General features: G+C 35.3%; 1 protein-coding gene across 5 annotated transcripts in view; it reads left to right on the forward strand.

Annotated features, from left to right (window-relative positions):
• Positions 1–23,540, forward strand: part of AMMECR1 (AMMECR nuclear protein 1) — a 181,195-nt gene that overhangs the window by 36,633 nt on the left and 121,022 nt on the right. For all 5 annotated transcript variants that reach the window (XM_036305170.1, XM_036305166.1, XM_036305167.1 and 2 more), the window contains exon 2: positions 16,658–16,768. In XM_036305170.1, the coding sequence (XP_036161063.1) occupies positions 16,658–16,768 (111 nt within the window). The remainder of the gene's footprint in view (positions 1–16,657; positions 16,769–23,540) is intronic.

Genomic DNA, 23,540 nt, shown 5'->3' on the forward strand with positions numbered 1-23,540 from the left:
ACCCAGTCCTTTTATATTATTATATAACATTTTTTCCAGATTTTTCATCTTTAGAGCTTTTCTTCTTTCTAGTGAAGTATTATGTTTTTAACCTTCTGTTTATTTCAATTTTTATGATATAGAGTGTCAATTTTATTTATGCTAGTTCTGATTTCCAGGTGTTCTTTAAAGCCAATAATTCAATTCCACATTGGAATACTATTTTTCAAGTGGTTTATATGAAACACACACATTCACAATATGTAGTAAAGAGAGTTAGCTCTGGAGCCACAATGCCTGGGTCCAAATCATGGACCCACCACTTAGTAGTTTTATGACAACTGACAAGTTAACTGCCCTTTCTGATTCTCAGTTTCCCTGCTTGTAAAATGGGGGATAATAATAGTATCTACTTCATAGGGTTGTAGTAGGAATTTAAAAGAATTATTACACATAGCCCTGGCCAATATGGCTCAGTTGGTTGAGTGTCGTCCCCTGCACCGGAAGGTTGCCTGTTCAATTCCTATTCAGGGCACATGCCCAGGTTGCGGGTTTGGTCCCCAGTCAGGGTGCATACGGAAAGGAACTGATGGATGTTTCTCACATAGATGTTTCTCTCTCTCTCTCTCTCTCTCTCTCTCTCTCTCTCTCTCTCTCTCTCCTCCTCCCTCTCTCCCTCTCTCCCTCTCTCCCTCTCTCCCTCTCTCCCTCTCTCCCTCTCTCCCCCCTCCCCTTCCTTTCTCTCTAAAATAAAAACATATTTTTAAAAAGAATTGTTACATGTAAACACTTGAAAAAAGCCTGGCACATAGTAAATATAAATATACCATGAAAGTTAGCTATTTTCAGTAGTGTATATTCACATATATACACAAACATATACATATTTTTATGATCATTTGCAAAGTGCTCCTTTTATATGTCTTTCATTCTTTTATACCATTGTAATTTAAAAATGATTATTTTTGTCTTATTTGCAGGTAGAGTTAGTTTTTCGTTTGTGCTTTAAAATTATTTTAAAGAGTTTTCATATTTCAGCAGTAGAAACCTTATTGATTGGTTTTCCAATCATACTTCCTTTTTCCATTTTTGGAATTGATGATCATTCATGTGGGCTAGATGGATGAAGACTGGCTTTGTTCTAGGTGTAAATGAACTTCTATTTACATGGCTGATATATTAATTACCAGTTATTCTAATCTGTTAAATTGTTTAACTTATTTATTAAAGTACCACCTGAGTAGAGAAAGGGGGAGATGGGCTGGTAAATTTGAATGTACCCCAAAGTGATAAAACTACATTTGTTTCATTTTAAACTTTATAATACAGACTTTTCTAATTCAAACTGATCTTTGCAGACAGATTTGGGGTAAAAATAGAGAGCTACCATTTAGTGAATCATTTATTGGGTTAGATACTTACATATAGTATTATGTAATTTTGTAGTCTATCTGAGAAGTAGTTAATTATAAGTAAAACAATTATTTTGTAATTTTGCTGTCTTACATTACAAAATGAGAAATGCATTCCTGTAGGAAACAATTTGGATTTAACTTTTCCATTGCTCAGTTTCATTTCTTTAAGAAGAGGTACTTTTGTAGTATGTTTACATTGACAGAATGAGGAAAGATGCTGGGCAAGTTTGATAGCATGAAGCTGGTCACTGAAAGACTCTTCAAATAAAAAGATTTTTCATCAATATGGCAGTATTCAACTGAGACATATAGAATCCCAATATCTGCATCTTCACCTGGAAACTTGGTTAGTGTGTAATGCCAAGAAGGGGTGGGAGAGGTAGCCTGGTAGGGAATTACATTTCCCCCCTTTTTTGTGTGCATTTCAGATCTAGAAATAGACAGTTCTAGTTTAAATTGGTTTTTTTTTTGTGTGTGTGTGTGTCTCTGGGGTTTATCTAAAAAGCAAAGGCTTGAGTTGTTGTTCTTGTTCATTTTAAAGAAGAGGACTAGGTGAATTCTAGGGGAAACAGCTTTCAGGGATGAGCATATTCAATAGCTCAGGTGGCAGATTTTACTTTCTTATTGTATTGATGTGATGAAGCTGAGTAGGTCACCCTCACTTCCAGACCCTATTACCTTTAGCTAATTTGTGGTCTGCCTTGTACCTAGGAGTTCAGCTGGAGGCTTTGTAAATCAGAACATTTAAATATACAGAGGAAGTAGTTGTACTGATGTTTGTTGGTTAGGCTGCTTTGTTCTTTTTTATCTTCCCAGGGAGTTTGGTCTTTTTGTTTATCTTCCGTTTCATTTGTTCACAAAGTTACAGGCTTTGAAGTAGGCAGTTTTATAGGCCTACCTAAAGAGAAGTGCAAAGCAATTATCCTTCTCATTTCACTATCTGATTTATCTCAGTTTCTCAGCCAAACTCAGCCAGTGTCATTCATGGGTTTTGTCTTTTTTCTCATTCGTTCTGCACTTGCTTGCTTACTGCTATCCTCATTTTCTGTGGAAGCATATATTGTTTTGTGCCTCCTAGATTAGAGGTTGACTCAATCTCTGCCTCCCAGATTAGAGGCTGACTCAATTTACTTTATGAACATTGAGCTATAATGGTGTTGTCTTGATATGTTAGTGGGAAGTTTTTTAAAAAAATTGATATGATAATATAATGGCGCATATCACAGAATTTTTTTTAATTTCTTCCATCATAAAGTAACGGCATATGTGGTTGAGTTAATGTGGAGTTCCTGTCCTTAGTCAACTGCCTATCTATAGATATGACACTGATTACAAGACTTGGGCTATTGAGAATATGATAAACTCAGTGTTACCTAGTATAGTAGTGAGGTAAATTGCTATGCCATAAGAGTACTTACATTGAAATGGTCATAGTTGGAAAATAGCCCTTTAAAAATAGCAAAAACAAAGGCACACTTACATAAGATATCATTCAAGATTGTTAACTTCCTCAAGACTTTTAGCTGTTGTAAATTAAGTTTGTTCAGATTGCATTCACTTTAAAAAAAAATTTGAATGGAGGGAGAATAAGAGGTGTGAGCTATTTTTGGCATGGACTTAAAGAAAGAAATATCAGTGTGACTGGTAACTGACACTTTTGTCAAGATCAGTTCTTACCTGACTGCTTTCATTTTTTTATTTCATTATTTTGGATTTTAGAGTTCTTGATTTGATATTTTTAAGTGACATCTCTAACCTTTTGGTTATGAGCAATACGTTGCCCCTGAAATTGGTTGTCACTTTATATTCTTCTGAGAGTTTACTACCTGTCAAAGCTGAAGAGATCTCTGTGCCTTTTGTTTTCTGCTTCCTGCACCATTTTACTGCTTGCTATAGTCTTCTATTTGTGGTAGGGTTTTTTTCACATTTAACATCTGAAACCTACCAGAGTTTGACCCTTAAATTAACTCAGTATTAAGAGGCTTTGAGACTTCCACTTTGGTCCATTAGAGAGTAACTGGTATAAAACTTGTTTCCTTCTGCCTCACATACCTTATAAACAAATAGGGACTGGAAAAAATACATGAAACAAGTGTTTTCAGGTATTGGGCAACAGGTAGCACAGGACTGTGATCCATGAGAAAAGGGGAACCAACAAAGTGAGCCCTATACTCGCCTGGCCTTTTTCCTGCAACCAGTGTCTGGACCAGGGGTGGGCAAACTTTTTGACTCGAGGGCCACAATGGGTTCTTAAACTGGACCAGAGGGCCGGAACAAAAGCATGGATGGAGTGTTTGTGTGAACTAATATAAATTCAAAGTAAACATCATTACATCAAAGGGTCCAGTCTTTTTTTTTTTAGTTTTATTCATTTCAAACGGGCCAAATCCGGCCCGCGGGCCGTAGTTTGCCCACGGCTGGTCTGGAACATAGAATTGTAAAGGGAACCCAAGCAGAGCCTGCAGTCTTGTTGAATTGATGAGACAGAGATAGGAGCCCAGGGAGGCCTATGTAATAGGAATTTGTACAGCAACATACTGGAGGGGGAAGCTACTCAGAGAAATAGTTCCACAAATCTACATAAATGTCCCCTTTATCTTCCACTTAATATAAATCTGTGCATGTGTTGAAAGAAACACATGAGGCTGTGCAAAAAACAATTACTCAGGTGCTATAAGTTGAAAACTTACCAAAAGTCATACAGAACTGAGAGACATTTGAGTTCCTACAGCAAAAGTGGAAAGATATTGCTGAACCACCCAGGGTATGTAGTAGAGATCCCAGAAGCATCATACCTTAGTAATAGGGGTAATGTAGCCCTAGAGTAAAGGGTACTCTGAATCCAATCTAACAAAACTTATAAACCAAGTGTTGAAAAATAATTATCCACAAATAATTTAGATGCATGACAAAACGAACTTCACTCTGAAGGAAGACAGTAAAATCAAAGCAATCAAGAATATAATGATTATAGTATCTGACATCCCAAAATTACTAAACATTCCTAGGAGTACTGACATGTGATTCATAACCAGGAGGAAGTCATTCAGTAGAAACAAAATCAGAAATGATGGTTATAGAATTAGCCCAGCCAGCATGGCTCAGTGGTTGAACATCACCTATGAACCAGGAAGTCACGGTTCCATTCCCAGTCAGGGCACATTCCTGGGTTTTGGGCTCGATCCCCAGTCAGGGGCGTGCAGGAGGCAGCCGATCCATGATTCTCTCTCATCATTGATGTTTCTATCTCTCCCTCTCCCTTCCTCTGTGAAATCAATAAAAATATGTTAAAAAAAGACTTTAGCAGGCAAAGACTTTTAAACAGCTATGAAAATATGTTAACAATTGAAAGTAACACATGAATATAATGAGGAAAAATTGAAGACATATAAAGAACCAATTAGAACTTCTGGAGCTGAAAAGTATAGAATATGAAATGAGAAATTCACTGGATGAGATTAATAGCAGATTAGACTACAGAAGAAAAGATCAATGAATTTGAAGATACAACAATAGAAATTATCCAATCTGCAAAAGAGAATGGGAAAATCCTGAAGATAAGAGAGAGAACTGTGGGACAATATCAAGCAGACTAACATACATGTAATTGGAGTTCCAAAAGGAAAGGAGAGAGAGGAATAGACTGAAAAATAGTTTAAGAAATAATGACTAAAATTTTCCAATTATGATGAAAACTATAAACACATAGAAGCTCAATGAACTCTTAATTGGGATAACCACAAAAGAAAACCACACCATGACTATTATCAAATTGCTGAAAACCAATAGTAGAGGGGACATCTAAAAAGAAGCTAGAGAAAAAAAAACACACATATTAATACAGAAGAACACAGATTTAAAAAATCATAGGTCTCATTAGAAAAAAAATGCGAGCAAGAAGACAATGGAATGAGATCTTTGAAGAGCCAAAAGAAAAAATAAAAACTCAAATCCTATCTCCAATGAAAATATATTTAAAAAATTAAAGCAAAAAGAAATGAAGGTGAAATACATTTTCTTTCAGACAAACAAAAACTGAAAGAATTGTCACCAGCAGACCTATACTACAAGAAATATTAAAGGAAGTTTTTCAGGCTGAAGGAAAATGACACCAGACGGAAACTTGGATCTCTACAATGTAATGAAGAGTTCCAGATAAGTGCAGTAAGTATGGGGTAAATATAACAAACTTTGTTTCTCATTTAAAATGTTCTTTTAAAATTAAGTGATTATTTAAAACAAAATTAATAATCTATCATGGAATGTATATAAGGTATGACAATAGCCCCAAGGGATGGAAGGAGTGAAATGGATGTATGCTGCTAAGATCCCTATGTTATATGTATAGTGATGTGATATTACTTGAAGGTAGATTGGAGTAAGTTAAAGACTCATCATAATACAACCTGGAACAACTGCCAAAAGAGGCACAACTACAATATCAAATATAAACAGGGTAGACAATCATATCAAAATTACATTGAATGTAAGTAGCCTAAATACTCCAATTAAAAGGCTGCATAAAAATGCAAGACCCAACTATGTACTGACTCTAAGAAACCCATTTTAAGAATAAAGACACATCTCGGCGGGTATGCCTTGGTGGTTGAGTGTTGATCTATGAACAGTCACGATTCAATTCCCGGTCCCAGCACATGCCTGGGTTGTGGGCTCGATCCCCACTGTGGGACATGCAGGAGGCAAAAGATCAATGATTCTGTCTCATCATTGATCTTTCCATCTCTCTACCTCTCCCTTCCGCTCTGAAATCAATAAAAATATATTTAAAAAAAGAATAGAGACACAGGTTAAAAATAAAAAGATGGGAAAGGTATATCATACAAAACTATAAGAAAGCTAGAGTGACTATGTTAATTAAACAAATTAGACTGCAGGACAAACAGTATTATGAGGACAAGGAGGATGTTTCATAATGGCAAAATGGTCAATTCATCAAAAAGACAACAATCCTAAATGTCTGTTCCTTGTAGAGACTCAAAATACATGTTTTAAAAAAGCAGATACAACTGAAATGATACAGAAAACCATAATTTGAGTTGTATACTTCAACACTCTTTAATTCAGTAATTGATAGAACAAGTAGACAAAAAAATCACTGAGTAGATAGAAAACCTGACGAACACTACCAATCAACTACACCTACTTGACATTTTTAAAGCACTGGACTTGAAACTACTGGGATACATCTTTGATTTTCAAATTGACATGGTACATTCACTGGGATAGACCACATTCTGAGCCATAAAACAAGCCTTAGTATATTTAGAAGAATTGAAGTTATACAAAGTATGTTCTCTGATTAAAATGGAATTAAATTAGAAATCAATAAAAAGATACCTGGAAAATTCACAAATATTAGTAAATTACATAATGTACCTCTAAATGGATCATGGGTCAAAGAAGTAAATGTAAGGGAAATTTAAAAATATTTTGAACTGAATAATAACGAAAACATCACTGGAATTTGTGGGATATATCTAACAGTGCTTAGAGGGAAATTTATAGCTTTAAAATAAGATCTAAGATCAATAATCTAAGATTCCACATTAAGAAATAAGAAAATGAAGAGCAGATTAACCCTGAATAAGATGAATAAAATATTAGAAGAGTAGAAATCAATAAAATAGAAAACTAACAATAAAGAAAAATCAGTTAAATCAATAGCTCCTTGAAAAGATAAGCAGAATTGATAAACCTATTGGTAGACTGATAAAGATAAAAAAGAGATAAAAGATACAAATTAACATAAATGACCAATATCAGGAAGGAAAGAGGGCATTTCTATAGATCCTATAGGTATGAAAAGGATAATAAGGGAATATTGTGAATAACTTTATACCAACAAATTCTACAATTTAGAGAAATTGGGAAGTATTCCTTAAAAGACACAAATTACCAAAACAGACTCAGAAAGAACTAGAAAATCTGAATAACCTTATATCTATTAAGGAAGTAAAAATTATAATTAATGACTTTAATGGTGAATTCTATAAAATAAACCAAACTTGTAGAAACACAGGAGGATAAAATCCTTCTCAACTTATTGCATGAGGCTGGCATCACTGTAAATACCAAAAGCTAACAAAGATATTACAAGAAAAGAAAACCAAGACCAATACTCCTTATATACATACATACAAAGATTCTTCACCAAATATTAATAAATAATTGAACCTCACAGTATACACAAAAAAAGTAACTCATGTTATAAACCTAAATGTAAAAGCTAAATTTAAAAATCTTCTGGAAGGGAACAGGAGAAAATCTTCATTACCTTTGGATAAAGATTTCTTCTATTAGACATAAAAACATGAACCAGAAAAGAAAAATTGATAAAAGTAAACATCAAATTTTAAAATGTCTGCTCTTCAAAAGATACCATTAAGAAAATGAAAAGGCTGCCCTAGCTGGTTTGGCTCAGTTGATAGAGGGTTGGCTTGAGAACTGAAGGGTCCTGGGTTCGATTTCAGACACGGGCACATGCCTGGGTTGCAGCTCAATCCCCAGTAGGGGGCGTGCAGGAGGCAGCTGATCAATGATTCTCATTGATGTTTCTAACTCTCTCTCCCTCTTCCTTCCTCTCTGAAGTCAATAAAAATATATATTTAAGAAGAGAAAAAAAATGAAAAGGCAAACCACAGACTAGGAAAATATATTAGCAGTACATATATGTAATAAGATTGGTATCCAGGATATATTTTTTTAAAACCCACAACTCAATAGAAGACCATTTAAAAATGAGGTCCAGAGACATGGAAGCAAAGAACAGAGTGTGGAATCTCAGAGGGAAGGCGGAGTGGGGGTGGGGCAGACAGGGTGGTGAAAGACTGGGGCAGGGGGCGGGGATGGGCTGGAGGGGGCCAATGGGGGGAAAAGGAGACATATGTAATACTTTCAACAATAAAGATTAAAAATAAATAAATAAAAATGAGTCACTGGGTTGAATAAGCACCTCCTAAAAGAAGATATATGAGTGAATGCTAAAAGTTGAAGAGTTGCAAAAAAAATAAACAAAAGAGTTGAAGAGTTGCTCTAGCCGGTTTTGCTCAGTGGGTAGAGGGTCTGCCTGTGGACTGAAGGGTCCCAGGTTAGATTCTAGTCAAGGGCACATGCCAGGGTTGTGGGCTCGATCCCCAGTAGGGGGTGTGCAGGAGGCAGCCAATCAATGATTCTCATCGTTGTTTCTATCTCTCTCCCTCTCCCTTCCTTGCTGAAATCAATAAAATATATTTTTAAAAAGAGTTGAAGAGTTGCTCAATATCCTTAATTATCAGAGAGTTGCAAATTAAAACCACAGTGAGATATCCCTACACATTAGCTTCAATTTTCAAAAAGAGAGAAGACCAAGTGTTGGTGAGGATGTGGACAGCTGGCATACTCATACAATGCTGGTAGGAATGTAATTGGTACTGCCACTGGAAATTGGTACGGCTAATTGGAAGTTTGGAAATTTCTTGTGAAGTTAAATATACACCTACTCATAACTCAGCAATACTCTTTGCAGGTAGTTACCTAACAAGAATGAAAACTTATGTTCACACAAAAACGTAAATGCAAATATTATCCTAGCAATTTTATTTATAGAAGCCCCAAACTGGAAGCAGTCCTAATATCCATCAATGAATGCGTGTATAAATAAATTTTGGTATATCCAATCAGTGTAATACTACTCAATAATAAAAAGGACCAAACAACATGGATAACTAGAAAAAGCTTTATTCTAAATGAAAGAAGATATACACAAAAACTACATATTGGATGATTTCATTTACATGAAATTTTAGAAAAAGCAAAATAACAGTGACCAAAAGCAGGTTAGTGTTCACCATGTTCCAGGAGTGTGTGTGTGTGGGGGGGAGAGGGTAGCAGGGAGGAAGGGGGGGAAATTGCAAAGAGGCATGAGGAAACTCTGTGGTTTAGGTTATGTTTGTGTACATTTGTCAAAATTCATTGAATTTTACACTTAAATAGGTGCTTTTATTATAGCAATAATACTTTAATAAAGTTGATTTTTTTTAAAGAAACATTTTAGAGATGAGGATGTCAATTCCATGTAAAAAAAAAAAAAGCCTCAATCTCTCAGATATTTAATAGCAGAGAGAGGTTCTTGAGAGATTAAACTGTTTTCTGAAAGTAAAAGGAGGGGGGGAAGCAAAGGCAGCATAAGCAGCTCTGATACAAAATAAGCTCTCACTTTAGCACTTTGTCCCTAGATCCCACCTTTCTTCTTTCCCTTAAAATAAGGGGCTTGCTGAATTCCTGCTACAAAGCTGAGTCTATCCAGCTCCTTTCTCCCAAAGGAGCAAGTAATCCAATACAAGACTTTAAAATCAAAACAGTTACCTTCCTAAACCCAGAAAACATGTGAAAAACAAATATATCAAAGTTTTATTGCTGGTCTTACTTATTAAGCTGGCACATTACATTGGATCTCCTTGGAATAGGAAACACGATAAAAATCTAGAAGGAAGAAGCTGGATAACTGTCCAGTTCTTTTTATATTAGTATTTAACTCAGTCAACATATTTTTTGGTAATTGAGATGGTAGAAGATAGGTAATTAGGTGGGAAAGTAAGTTATAGGTACCAAACCAAGCCAAGCCAAGCCAAACCAAAACAAAAAAAACACACCATTACTTGTCTTCATTATTTTGTTTAAAGTGTTACAAATTCCTCCCCCCCCGCCCCCATCATTCAGCATGCAAATTGTCAAATGGAAGTCTCAAAACACTGTTCCATAAAAATTTTAATGGCATAAAAAAAAGGATTTGACTATATTCAACAATATTCATTCTAAAACTCCTGGATCTAGTCATACTAGTCTCTTAGTTTTGCTTATATTGACTTTAGAAACCTTAAGACTAGCAGAAGGTCATCTGTTTTTGCCTGGTCTGTTTTATATATAAAAATAATTCTTTTCATAATAAAGCCTGAGTCTCAAACCTTAAAGTTCTTTGAAGAAATTGTTTCAGAATAGGAATTTCAAATAGAAATTATTTCATTTTGGAAATCTATAGCAATTTGTCATTTAAAATTTAATGGAGTTACATTTTCAGATAATAAAGATTTGTGGTTTGTTCCTATTATAAGAAGAAACACACAGCTATTTCATCCTTACAGTGCTACCATATGTTAAATTTAATACCCACTGCAGTGTCAACTAAGAAGAGAAAATATGTGCAAATATGGTATTTTTTCCAATGCAGGTAGTTTTTTCCATTTAATTTGGGGCTATAAAAAAACAAATTAATAAGACAGACTATTGCAATATGTCAAGTCTGAGACTGAATTTTTTTAGCTTACTGAAAATTGTTGATTTGGTCTTGCTAACAGGAAGAAATGATTCTTTCAGCTCAAAAATTGGCAGAATCAAGCTAATCTTTTAAAGTGTGCTTGTGATTTGGCTGGTTGTATGTTGGTGGTGATTATCCTTGATTTACAAGGCACACACATACTTTCAACATTTCCAGTCATATGTAAGTCTTTAGACTGCCCCTCTTCCTCTGGCATTTGCCAGTTAAATTAGCATTATAAAAACAGGGAAAATAAAAACATAATGCTGTTATGATAGAATTTCTGGGAATACCAGGTAGAGGAAATTACTAAAAGATTGGTAATTCCTGATTCACACTTTCAGATATTTGTGGTTTTCTATACTAAACTATGCTGTCTGTGTCTCCTTATTTTCCTGAGCTCCATGGGATACAGACTAATTACAAAGGTTGGAGGGAAAGTGTGGTATGGGCTATAATGGTGATTTAGTGTATTTTCCTTCTCTTCAGTAAAGGATTAGTGTGGCTGAGAAAGTACAAAATGCTTTAGAATCTTACCCCCATTTACCCCTTTCTATTCCTCTCCTTTCAGGGCTTTCTATCAATTTGAATTTCAAATTATCTGGAAGAGTTAAGCCTTATTCATTCATTAATCATTTATTCATTCGAAAGTCTCATTAAGTAATATGAATTACTTAAATAATCAGATGGTAAATGGAAATTTTGATGGAAATTTGTGGATATTCCTAAAACACCTGAGTTTGATGAAGGCTGGCTAAACAATATAAAAAAATGAAGCAAGAAGGTTGAGAGGGCGTCAGAACAGGTGCTGGGAAGCCATCAAAAATAAACTGGCAGGTTTTGTTATGAGCGTTTAATGGGAATAGTGTAGACCAAGCATGTCAAATTTGGTATAAACATTTGTCAATTGGGTCTAGTGTTTCTAGCTTATTCAGCATTTCCAGTTTGCCCTGGTATCTTCTCAGCTAGTCTCTCTGAGGAGGAGGATATTTGTGCTTATGCCTACCTGCATGGTACTGTGAAGTATTCATGTGATTTTCCTATTCTCTGATATGCTACACACAATTTTTCCCCCTGTACTGGGTGGAAAATTAAATCGGTTGTAAGAAAATTTGAAGAATCAGCCAAGTTCTAACACTAACCAGCTTGGTGCCTCTGCATTTATTCTCCCTGGGTCACTATTTGGTTTTTGCCTGTAAAATGAAGAAGAGACAGGTAATTCTTCAAAGTTCTTTTAAGTAATAACTTTAGATACACTATTATATAAACTTTCAACTATGTGCTAACATTTTTGTTAGGGATTTGCTGTGGACTCGATTGTGTCCCCACAAGATTCATACATTGAAATCTAACCCCAACTGTGACTGTATTTGGAGATAGGACCTATAATGAGGTAATTAAGGCTAAATGAGGTCATAAGAGTGGGGCCCTTATCCCATAGAATTAGTGTCCTTATAAGAAGAGACATTAGAGAGCTCATGTGCATGATCATTGGCTCTTTCTGAGTGCTCGGAGGAAAGGCTATATCAGGACAAAGCAGTCATCTATCCAAGAAGAGAACCCTCACCAGAAATGGAACCCTGCTGGAACCTTGGTCTTGGACTTTCCAGCCTGAAAACTGTGCAAAAATAAATGTCTGCTGTTTTAAGCCACCTAGTCTATTGTATTTTGTTATGGCACCCCAAGCAGACTAATACAGGATTTAACCATATTGAGTATATATTTATGAATTGAATCTGTAGTTTATATAATTTGAAATAATATACATAACTTTGTGTTGGAATAAGAAGTGAAAGGTTTTCACCAGGTGATGAAAGGAAAACTCCACCATTTCTATTTTTCTCTGAGTTGGACATTATGAGTAATTCAGTTGGATTTTTGAACTAAGTAGCAGAAGAACCTGAACATAGTTGAGAAGTAATTATTATTTGTAGGCAGAAGGAAAGAACCAAGTTAGAGGGCTTCTCTCTTTACCCATATCCACCTACAATATTAATAATCTTGTTGAATACATATGTTATAGTAATTAGTATTACATTGGTGGGGATTGATATCATTGTTAATGTTACCACCTACAAACTTCATTCTAAATAATCTAATTCTAATGAAGAGCAAATTGTCAGAATGGGGGCTTACAAATGTCTAAGGCTGCTATTTCTTTTTAACCTCTGTTTTTGCCATGGTATGGCTGGGGAAATAGGATTTAGGATAAAATATTGTTAAGTAAATGCACCTGTTTCATAGTTGTTCCCCTCTCCTACTAACATATTTCTAACCTGTTCTAGCCTGCATCAATAGGACAGTCTTAAAGAGGGGCACAGGAAGTGGCATGCAACTTGGACTGGGGAATATTCTGCCCAGGATACATTGCTTTTCTGTACTCATTCTGATTTCATGCAACTACATTTCCCTGAGAGCTACTACTATTGACCTGATGGTATTGGCTGCCAGTTGGCAGGGGGGATTCACTAAGGTAGTTACTAAGTGTTCCTGTCTACTGACTGGGAAAAAATGGAGAGAGTTTCTCCCAAGGTTTCTTAAAACATAGTGCTATAAAATGTTCAGAAGTAGGAAAATTCCTTAAAAAGCAATGTCTGCTTACCCTTATATAAACATTTCCATTACTATTTCATTTCATTTTGAGCTCTTTTCTATTTTGTAGTATTTTTTTCAATGTATATAGGTGACCTTAAACCATATGGTAAAAGTATTTTCCAAAAATATTCCATTTCTGTCCTACCATGAACTATTTTCCTTATATCCTTGTCATTGAGCAGCTTCTCTCAACAGGCTTAAATCTCTTTTTCTACTTTGCCTATTTTTTCCCTCTATGTGTTGGGAAAAATAAAACTTTTTTGTTGCTATTTTTAGATAATAGTGAATGTCCCTGTAGTCATTGCCCTGTACAAAGCAGTTATCACTCTCAAGATATAATCTTTTGTGCTCATTTACTGGTATGTTTATTCTGTTTCAGTCTACTTTAAAATCATCAACTTCCCAATTTTCTCCCATTAAATATCGCTTTTAGGTATTTTGTGTGTTTTTTTTAATTCCTTATATGTATTCTTTATAAAAGGTATTAGATGAGCCTTTGCAAATGAGGAATTAGAGTCCCAGGTTTTGAAGGAATAGTTTTATTCTGTCTACTAAAAGTCTGATTTCTTCCATCTTTAGGCATCTGCCATAAACACAGTGAGGTTGTCAAGTAGAAATCCTTCACATCTTTAGCACAGATAGTTCCCCACAATACCAGAGTGAATGTTGGTAAGGAACAGGGAGAGTACAGACAATTCTGCATTGGCTTTGCCTCTTGTAAGAGCTCTTTAGAACACATATTCAATAGTGACTGAAATGTATGGAATGTTAAATCTGGAAGAGACCACAGTGTTGTGCACTTCTACATCTTCATGTTCTTAGTTATTATGGAGTGCCTTTTTTCCCAGACTGCCTAGCAAAATGCAGCTTATCCTCTAGAGCCCTACCTCCTGATTACATCATCCCTTCATCAGTGAAAGCATCCTATATAATAAAAGGCTAATATGCAAATTGTCCCTACTGGCGGGAGTTTGACCAACCGGGAGTTAGATGTGTGCTGACCACCAGGGGGCGGTGTGGAACATGGCGGGCATCGGTGATGCAGCACTGGCAGGAGGCAGCAGTGGAGGCGATGCCAGCTCCGATGGGCCCCGACAAGAGCGGGACCTCGGCAGGATGGTGGAGCAGGTGAGCAGGCGGCGCCAGGCCAAGGCAGGTGCGAAGGGAGGCCCCAGCTGGCAGCTGGGCGAAGGGAGGCTCTGGCCAGTGGTGGCGGCACGCAGCTGGGGGAAGGGAGACCTCGACTGGCAGCCGCTAGGGACCCTACCTGTGCACAAATTTCATGCACTGGGCTTCTCTTGGCATTATAAGAAACTGTATAATTCCCCCTACTATGTGTTTGAATGTCCTCCAACATATTTCATAACATATTTTTTAATCTGTCTTTTCTATTTATCCTATGAATTTTGAATGTTTTCTTGAGTAGAGAGTATTATATATATTTTAGTGGGATAAATAAGAAAATTGAAAGTACTTTTAAAAGACTTTCATTTCTTGTGTTTCTGATAGGAAATGAATTCACTTGCACTTTTAGATTTCTCTCTCAAGTCACTGAGGAGAGAATATGCCCCTTAGTTCTGTGTTATTGAGAAGCCATCATGGTATTTTAAAGACATGTTATATCTAGTACAGTGTAGTTCACTTTGTTCAGGGTCTGCCAAGGGACATGGCTTGTGTAGAGATATTTTGCATAGGTGTTGTTGAGGATCGATATCTTACTGTCCATATAATGGTCGTTGACATTGACTCCTTCAAATTAGAAAGTAAAAAATGAAGAGGTGAAATTCATATTTAGAGATAATGTGTGAATTTTAGGATACTAATATTTGTGAGAAAATAATTCTAATTCCAGTCTTTCTGATCTAATATTAGTCAAGAGAAAATTTCCAACGGGAGCATTAGAATCTTGTCTCAAATTATAAGATATTCAGTACACATGATGTAGAAAACAGAAAACCTGGAATTTACATTTTGCTTTTTATTTTAGTATCTTTACTGTGGTTCATTCAGCACTTGAATACTAATATCGACCACAGATTGGCCCTGTACTTTAGTCATCTTTTTCAGTGCCTCTGGTTATTTGGCTCCAGGAAGAAGGTAATTCTTAGTACTGCTCCTTGGTTTGTATACTGTTTATTTGGGAACCTGTCTGCTGACCCACTATAGGCTAATTTAAAGAAAGAATGTGTTCTCTGACTCAACAGCATATTATCACAAATACATGACATATGGTATGTTCCCCTAAAATTTAAATTTTAGAAAGTTGAACTCTATTATGTGATACTAACAATACTTTTAATACTCATATTAACACGAGCCATCCCCAACTATAGGTGTTTATTATTTTACAAAATGTCCTAATGTGTGTAAATTAATTTATTTCATAAAACATATAAAGTTGCTTCTGATGAAAATCATTGCTTTTAGACTTAACCAATAAGTGAGGCTGTCAGTGGTTTGCTATAGAATCCAAACACTTACTGTATTAAACTTCACTTAAAACTATATTCCTTTCTTGATGCCATTATATTAAAGTTTATACTTTGGTAGTTGATGCTTGAGAGATTGTACTTATTGGCAATAATTTTATCTAAAATTTAAAATAAATTTTCTGTCCATATAATGGTTGAAGAATTACTTTGTTAATAATGTTTGCTGTTGTCCTTCATCTCTGATCCCTACTCATTTTTATAAGCCAAGCTGAAGATGATCAAGCGCGATGAAATTTTCTTCTATCCCAGTAACTTAATTTATAGCAGTTTACTATGAACATGTCTGCCTTCTGTACTGGCTCCTAGAGAACAACAACTATGTTTTAGGCAGCTTTGTATTTCCTGTAGCACCTTTTACAGTGCTTTGTCCCGATATGTTTAGTTAAGTATTTATTGAAATTGGTGATTTACCCCCAGATTTTTTAAACTAGATTTATGAATGAATCAGTAATTTGAGGTTTAAATGAGGAATCAGGCAGTCAGTTATGATGGCATTTTGAAAATGATGGTTAAGGTCCTATAGTCAGGATTGTCTAAGTTGGAGTTCCTACTTTATGTATGAACTGTGAGACTGCCTCATACCTAAAATAGAAATGTTAGTAATAGCACTAGCCTCTTAGAGGTGTTGATGAGGCTAACAGATAATTTGTTTAAAACGTTGATTGTGCTGCCTAACATAGGGTATGCTCAATACATTGTAGCTGTAATTATTGCTAAATGCAGTCCTATTGGGTTGACACAGCCCCTTGAGGTCCTGTCATTTGGTCTTTATATCTCAGGCATCTAACTTTGCATATAGTAAATGCTCAATAAATTCTTAAGTTGAATTGATTGATTTACCCTGTTTTTATCTTCCATTACAGCCCACTGTTTGTAACATGGAAGATTGGTCGAGACAAAAGATTGCGTGGATGCATAGGTACTTTTTCTGCCATGAATTTGCATTCAGGACTCAGGGAGTACACACTTACCAGGTGAAGATCAATTTTTGTTACCTCTGTTTCTACATTAAAAAAACACACACTTACAAAACTTGAACCTGATTATTTAATTCATTTTCCTTTACTGAATTGTCAATATTCTTGACTCTTTTCATGTTCAGTATTTTTCTTCGACCATTTGCCATATCTCTGGTAAAATGTTGATATATATTATCATAATATAAAATACTGTGATTACATGTATTCTGCCATAGATGTTTTAAAGTGTTTCTTTTCTTTTAATACCAGATTATTTTTTTCATTTGAAAATCAATGACCAAATGTCCATAGGTTACCAAAATGTATTATTTCCACAATTTTAGTCATTGTGTCTTCTCTGTTAGACTTTTAAAAAAGTATTAATGTCTGTTTCATCTTGCACATTTTGTTATACTTTTATGTATTTTTAAATGGAACCAGTAAGCTAGGGAGAAAATGATGCCACAGCCTGGCAGCATAATCATTCACATTCACACTTTACCCAGAATTAATTGCAGCTTACTTATTTTGTTTCATCTAACACAAAGACAAAATAATGAATGCCTCATTACAGTTTTTAGGACTTGGTTCTTAATTTTTGAACTCACAAAAAGCTATCTAGCATGCCATCTGATTTTTTTTTCGTTTCAAGTTTTGATTTTTAGCAAATTGTGCTTCAAAATTATTTCAAAAGAAGAAAATTCCTTAAATAATAAGCTATTAGTAAAGGAATTTCCTGTTTTATTCAGATTTCAGAGTGATTATCTAATACAATTTCTATAGTTGTAATATGTACAAGTGTTCGTCCAACAAGAAATTGTTCTCTCCTGACTATTGGTACTTGGGGCAAATTGCTTAACCTCCAGTAGATAAAGTAGTAATTACTGTATGTATTTTGTTCTGTGTACAAAATAGGGATGTTAGAGAGATGTTAGGGGAATGAAGTAATAATCAATCACTACTTTGCTTCAGGATTAAGGTTGTGGAACATTCATTATTAATTGTAGAATCACATAAATGCAGTTCATAACACCAGTTAATAAGATGCTGGTAACTGAGTTTAGTATTCTTTTATTTGAAGGTGGAGCTCAGTGCTACAGGATTTTCTTAGCTTACAATGAAGCCCAGAAAAAAAAATCAAAGACTTGGAGCAGGGGTCCTCAAACTACGGCCCGCGGGCCACATGCAAATACAAATATTGTATTTGTTCCCGCTTTGTTTTTTTACTTCAAAATAAGATATGTGCAGTGTGCATAGGAATTTGTTCATAGTTGTTGTTTTTTTAAACTATAGTCTGGCCCTCCAACGGTCTGAGGGACAGTGAACTGGCCCTGTTTAAAAAGTTTGAGGACCCCTGAGGAAGGTCACATTCATTCTTAGATTTTCACAGGTATTAGAAACTTGGTGTTTGGACTTGATTAAATAACAGACAGGCAGTAAAGGGATCAAAACATATATTCTGGAAATAAGTACAAATTGCTAAAGATAGTATAAATGCAGGTCTAGGCTTGTTAGTTTTTCCCCCTGATGTGAAATACTATGAACTAATTTTTTAAAATTTATTTTTTATTGAATTTATTGGCCGAATTGAGTTGGAGACTTTAGCAGATTCTGCCAGTGACTACGTCTTTGGGACAGGTGCATATGAAATTACACTTTTAATAGTTATTCAAGGCAATTCATTATGCATTTCCTAATATAATTTGTTATGAGGAACACTGACTGGTTCCTTGGTATTGCCTGAAGAAAAGGATTCTATGACTAAATATATTTTGGAAGCACTGGCTAAACAAATTTAAATAGATCTGCTCACTGCAGGACTTTGCAGAACCTTTTATGTTCACAGTATTGTTCATCTCTGAGAGAGAGAGAGAGAGAGAGAGAGAGAGAGAGAGAGAGAGAGAAACACTTCCCAGACTTCACCTTTTTTTTTTTTTTTTTTTTTTTTTTACTATTGAACCCTTTTGTCCTTCACTCCAGTATCTTATGCCATTAGTGTTCTAAGGAATATATTTTCAGATACATTCATTCTGTTTTAAATTTTTTCTTTTTCTTTGTGGTTGGGGAGTCTACGTTGATGTATGGAAACCCTATGTACTTTCTAATGAATTGTGCCAGAAATCCCAGTATCAAATATTATACTTTATAAATTTTTATTAGTTGTAACTGTAGTAGCAGTTTGGTTTTGTTTAAAGAAAATGTGCCCCTTTTTTGCCTTAATTGATAAGAAAGGATGAAAATATCCAACTTTTCTGGACTTATGGATCTGTCTCCAAGGGTAATTACCAGATGAATTACAGTATATATATTTTTATAATAATGTGATTTTGAATTAATTGTTCAAATAGTTGAATTTGGAAATTTCCTACATTTGTATATCTGATTACCCTCATTGTAGTCTGTCTCTTCCTGTTTACTTTTTGACTTTTTCCTCATGTTTTTATTACAACTTCTTGAAAATGTATATATCATATTAGAGATATGTGTGTTTGTGTGTGTGTGTACACATATACATACCCGGTCTTCTCATTTTTGTTTTGCTTAATTTCGTTTGCTTAATATGACAACAGGAAGTTATTTAGAAGAGATGAACAAAAGAAAACAAGTCTTATAATATGCAGTTGCTCCTTTTTTCATTTCAGAATCAAAATTGTGGCATCATTTTAAAAGTTGCAGTATAATATCTTTCAGTCCAATAGGGCACTTATTACTTCCACATGCTGTTGCTGTTGTTACTGTTGTTGTTATTATTATTGTTAATAGCTTCCACTTATTAAGAACCTTACTAAATGTCAGATACTGCAAAGGAGCTTTATATGCATGTTCCTCACAACAACTCTTAGCTTGAATATATTGAATTTATTGGGTTGACATAGGTTAATAAAATTGCATAGGTTCCAAGGGTACACCCCAAGTCAAGTCTCCTTCCATCACCATTTATTCCCCTTTACCTGCTTCTACCTCCCCCCTCCCTTTCCTTTCCTTCTGGAAACTAAGATGTATAGAATTTAAATAATTTAACCCTTTACACATACAGCAAGTATTAAGTGGTAGAACCAGGATTCAAATCAGGCCATCTCACTGGAAAGTTCAAGCTCTTAACTGCTACATTTAAGATGAGACAACATAAATTTTTCTGAGAATATATGTTTTGCAGCTTCATCATGAAAAAAAAATAAACTGGAAAGCAGATTACTATAAATGGCATAAATCGTGGATCAATAATTCTTTAAAAATTCTAGTTAAGAGTTAATATTGAAATTTTGTTATATTTTTGATTTCAGGAAATCCATAGATGGGATGATAAAAAGTATGTAACTCGGGTTTGTATAGACTAGTCAGAAGAAAATTCACTTGGATTAATATTAGAAAAGGATAATGCTTATTATAAAAGCATACTATTATATAGTATGAAATTGTGTTCTTTGGCTACATGTAAATTATGGACTAGACTCCAAGAAAAATACTGTTTTTCTTAACACAATAATTGGTGATTCATGTAGTCTATTCTTCCAATCTTAAAAACCCATAAATCATAAAATTTATAAATGGAATAAAATGAACTTGGGGCTGGGGATAAAAAGGAAGGAGAAAGCAAAACAAAAAATAAACAATGAAATTAAAGCCTCCCCAGGTACAGGTATCTTTTAAAAAATCTGTTTTTTACTATCTTCAACTGTGATTAGACTGTTGTTCATTTTTCAGAATATTACTCAGCTGTAACCTTTTTTTATTAAGTTATTACATATGTGTCCTTATCCCCACATTACATCCCATCCCCCCCACTCATGCCCTCACACCCCTGTTGTCTGTGTCCATTGGTTGGGCCTATATGCTTGCATATAAGTCCTTTGGTTGATCTCTCACCCTTACCCCCACCCTCCCCTACCTTCCCTCTAAGGTTTGACGGTCTGATCGATGCTTCTCTGTCTCTGGATCTGTTTTTGTTTATCGGTTTATGTTGTTCATTATATTCCATAAATGAGTGAGATCATGTGTTATTTATCTTTCTCTGACTGGCTTATTTCACTTAGCGTAATGCTCTCCAGTTCCATCCATGCTGTTGCAAATGGTAGGTGTTCCTTCCTTTTTATCGAAGCATAGTATTCCATTGTGTAGATGTACCACAGTTTTTTAATCCACTCATCTACTGATGGGCATTTAAGCTGTTTCCAAATCTTAGCTATGGTGAATTGTGCTGTTGTGAACATGGGGGTGCATATATCCTTTCTAATTGGTGTTTCTAGTTTCTTGGGATATATTCCTAGAAGTGGAATTACTGGGTCAAATGGGAGTTCTATTTTTAGTTTTTTGAGGAAACTCCATATTGTTCTCCACAGAGGCTGCACCAGTCTGCATTCCCACCAGCAGTACACGAGGGTTCCTTTTTCTCCACATCCTCACCAGCACTTGTCGTTTATTGATTTGTTGATGATAGCCAGTCTGACAGGTGTGAGATGGTATCGCATTGTCGTTTTGATTTGCATCTCTCAGATGATTAGTGACTTTGAACATGTTTTCGTATGTCTTTTGGCCTTTCTTCTGTCCTCTTTCGAAAAGTATCTTTTTAGGTCCGTTTCCCATTTTTTGATTGGGTTGTTTATCTTCCTTTTGTTAAGTTGTATGAGTTCCCTGTAAATGTTGGAGATTAAACCCTTATCGGTGATAACATTTGCAAATATGTTCTCCCATGCAGTGGGCTTTCTTGTTTTGTTGATGGTTTCCTTTGTCAGCTGTAACCTTTTTTTGTATAATGTATACATAACATAAAATTTACCATTCTAACCAATTTTAATTGTATAGTTCTATGGGCTTAAGTTCATTTGATGTGCATCATCACCACCATTCATCTCTAGAACTTTTTCATCTTCCTCAACTGAAATTCTATATCCACTAAACATTAACTCCCCATTTCCCCCTCCCCCAGCTCTGACAACTTTCATTCTACTTTTTGTCTCTATGACTACAACTCTTCTAGGTACCTCATATACAATATTTGACCTTTTGTAACTGGCTTATTTCATTTAGCATAATGTCTTCAAGTTTCATCCATGTTGTAGAATGTGTTAGAATTTCCTTTCCTTTTAAAGCTGAATACTATTCCATTGAATATATCTACCATATTTTGTTGATCCATTCATCCGTCTATGGACACTTGAGTGGCTTCCAACTTTTGGCTATTGCAAACAGTGCTGCTATGAACACAGGTGTACAAATACTTGAGTACTTTCTTCAGATATTAAATTTTATTATAACACTACAGGGTTTAAGAGTTTGGAATTGATGCAGGAATAGACAAATAGATCAATAAACTAATTTTGGAATTACAGAAAAGCTGCAAAAATGGTACAAAGAATTCCCTTATATCTGCTACCCAATTACCCCTAATATTACCATCTTATGGTTGATTTTTAAAAGCAACTTTAAACATTACATATGAAATTGTTTCTATTTTGTTTTAATTTGTGATGGGTTTTTTTCCCCTATTAACTATGACCTTGGAAACTTTTCCTTGGTCTACTAATCAATTATCAGTTGTATTTTCTCCTTTGCAAATGTTTTTTATTGTTTGAAGTATTACATATGTCTCCTTTTCCCCCCATGGACCCCTCCCCGACCACTCCCACTCCCCAGGACAAGCCTCCCACCACACCAGTGTCTGTGTCTATTTGTTATGCTAATATGCATGCATACAAGTCCTTTGGTTGATCTCTTACCCGTCCCCTTGACAAGTACCCTTTTTTTTCTTTTAAAAAGTTAACCATTTTATAGAAGACAATGATCTAGTTTGTTTGTGGTCCCTTAATCCCTGAAACCTAAATATAAAAAAAATGAACAGGTACTTTTAAATAAAATGCCTCTCCTAGATTAAGTTTTTATTTATAAACATACTGTTTTAAAATTAAAACATTTATCATAGTCAAGGTATATATTCTCTTGGTTGAAATTTTTATTTTAGAATGAAGTAAAACTATATAAATAGGCTGAGGATTTCCTCCCCATTGTAAAAATGCATAGTTTCTGCAGAAAAACTTTGTAAAAAGATTTATGACATGGAACTATTAAATAGGCTATTCTTTCCTTGTCCTTGGAGACTGTGTTAAAGCAGGAAAGAGTATAGCAAATAAGAAGCAGGATGGAGGACTCAGAATTATTGATAGAAGTTTATCCATGGTGACAAATTAAAGTCCATAACTAACTGTTAGTGGTCAAAACTTCAAAGTAGAAATATTCTTTGTCCCAGTTGAAGAAGAATAATTCCTACAATTTACCAAGCTATTTGCATTTATGGCTTTTCATGTTAGAAAACAGAGGCAGTTTATTTCCTCCCTTTGAGTACTTAGATTATATATTTTTATAGATAAGACTAGAGGCCCGGTGCACGGATTCGTGCACCAGTGGGGTCCCTCAGCCTGGCCTGCGGGTATCAGCCTGAAACCAGCTCTATGACATCCCCCGATGGGTCCCGGATTGCGAGAGGGTGCAGGCCAGGCCAAGGGACCCCACTGGTGCACGATTGGGCCTGGGGTAGGACCATGGGAGGGCTCCAGGGTGTGTCCGGCCCATCTCGCCCAGTCCCAATCAGCCAGACCCCAGCAGCAAGCTGACCTACTGGTTGGAGCGTCTGCCCCCCTGGTGGTCAGTGCGCATCATAGCGAACAGTTGGACACTTAGCATATTAGGCTTTTATTATGTAGGATAATTAAAACTCATACAGATGAAGACAAACATCACAGTCAAAGAATATTCCTTAAAATTGTTGGCCAATAAATTGTCCACCAAAGTG

The sequence above is a fragment of the Myotis myotis genome, unplaced genomic scaffold (assembly GCF_014108235.1).
Source record: "Myotis myotis isolate mMyoMyo1 unplaced genomic scaffold, mMyoMyo1.p scaffold_m19_p_4, whole genome shotgun sequence".
Taxonomy (NCBI): Eukaryota; Metazoa; Chordata; class Mammalia; order Chiroptera; family Vespertilionidae; genus Myotis; species Myotis myotis.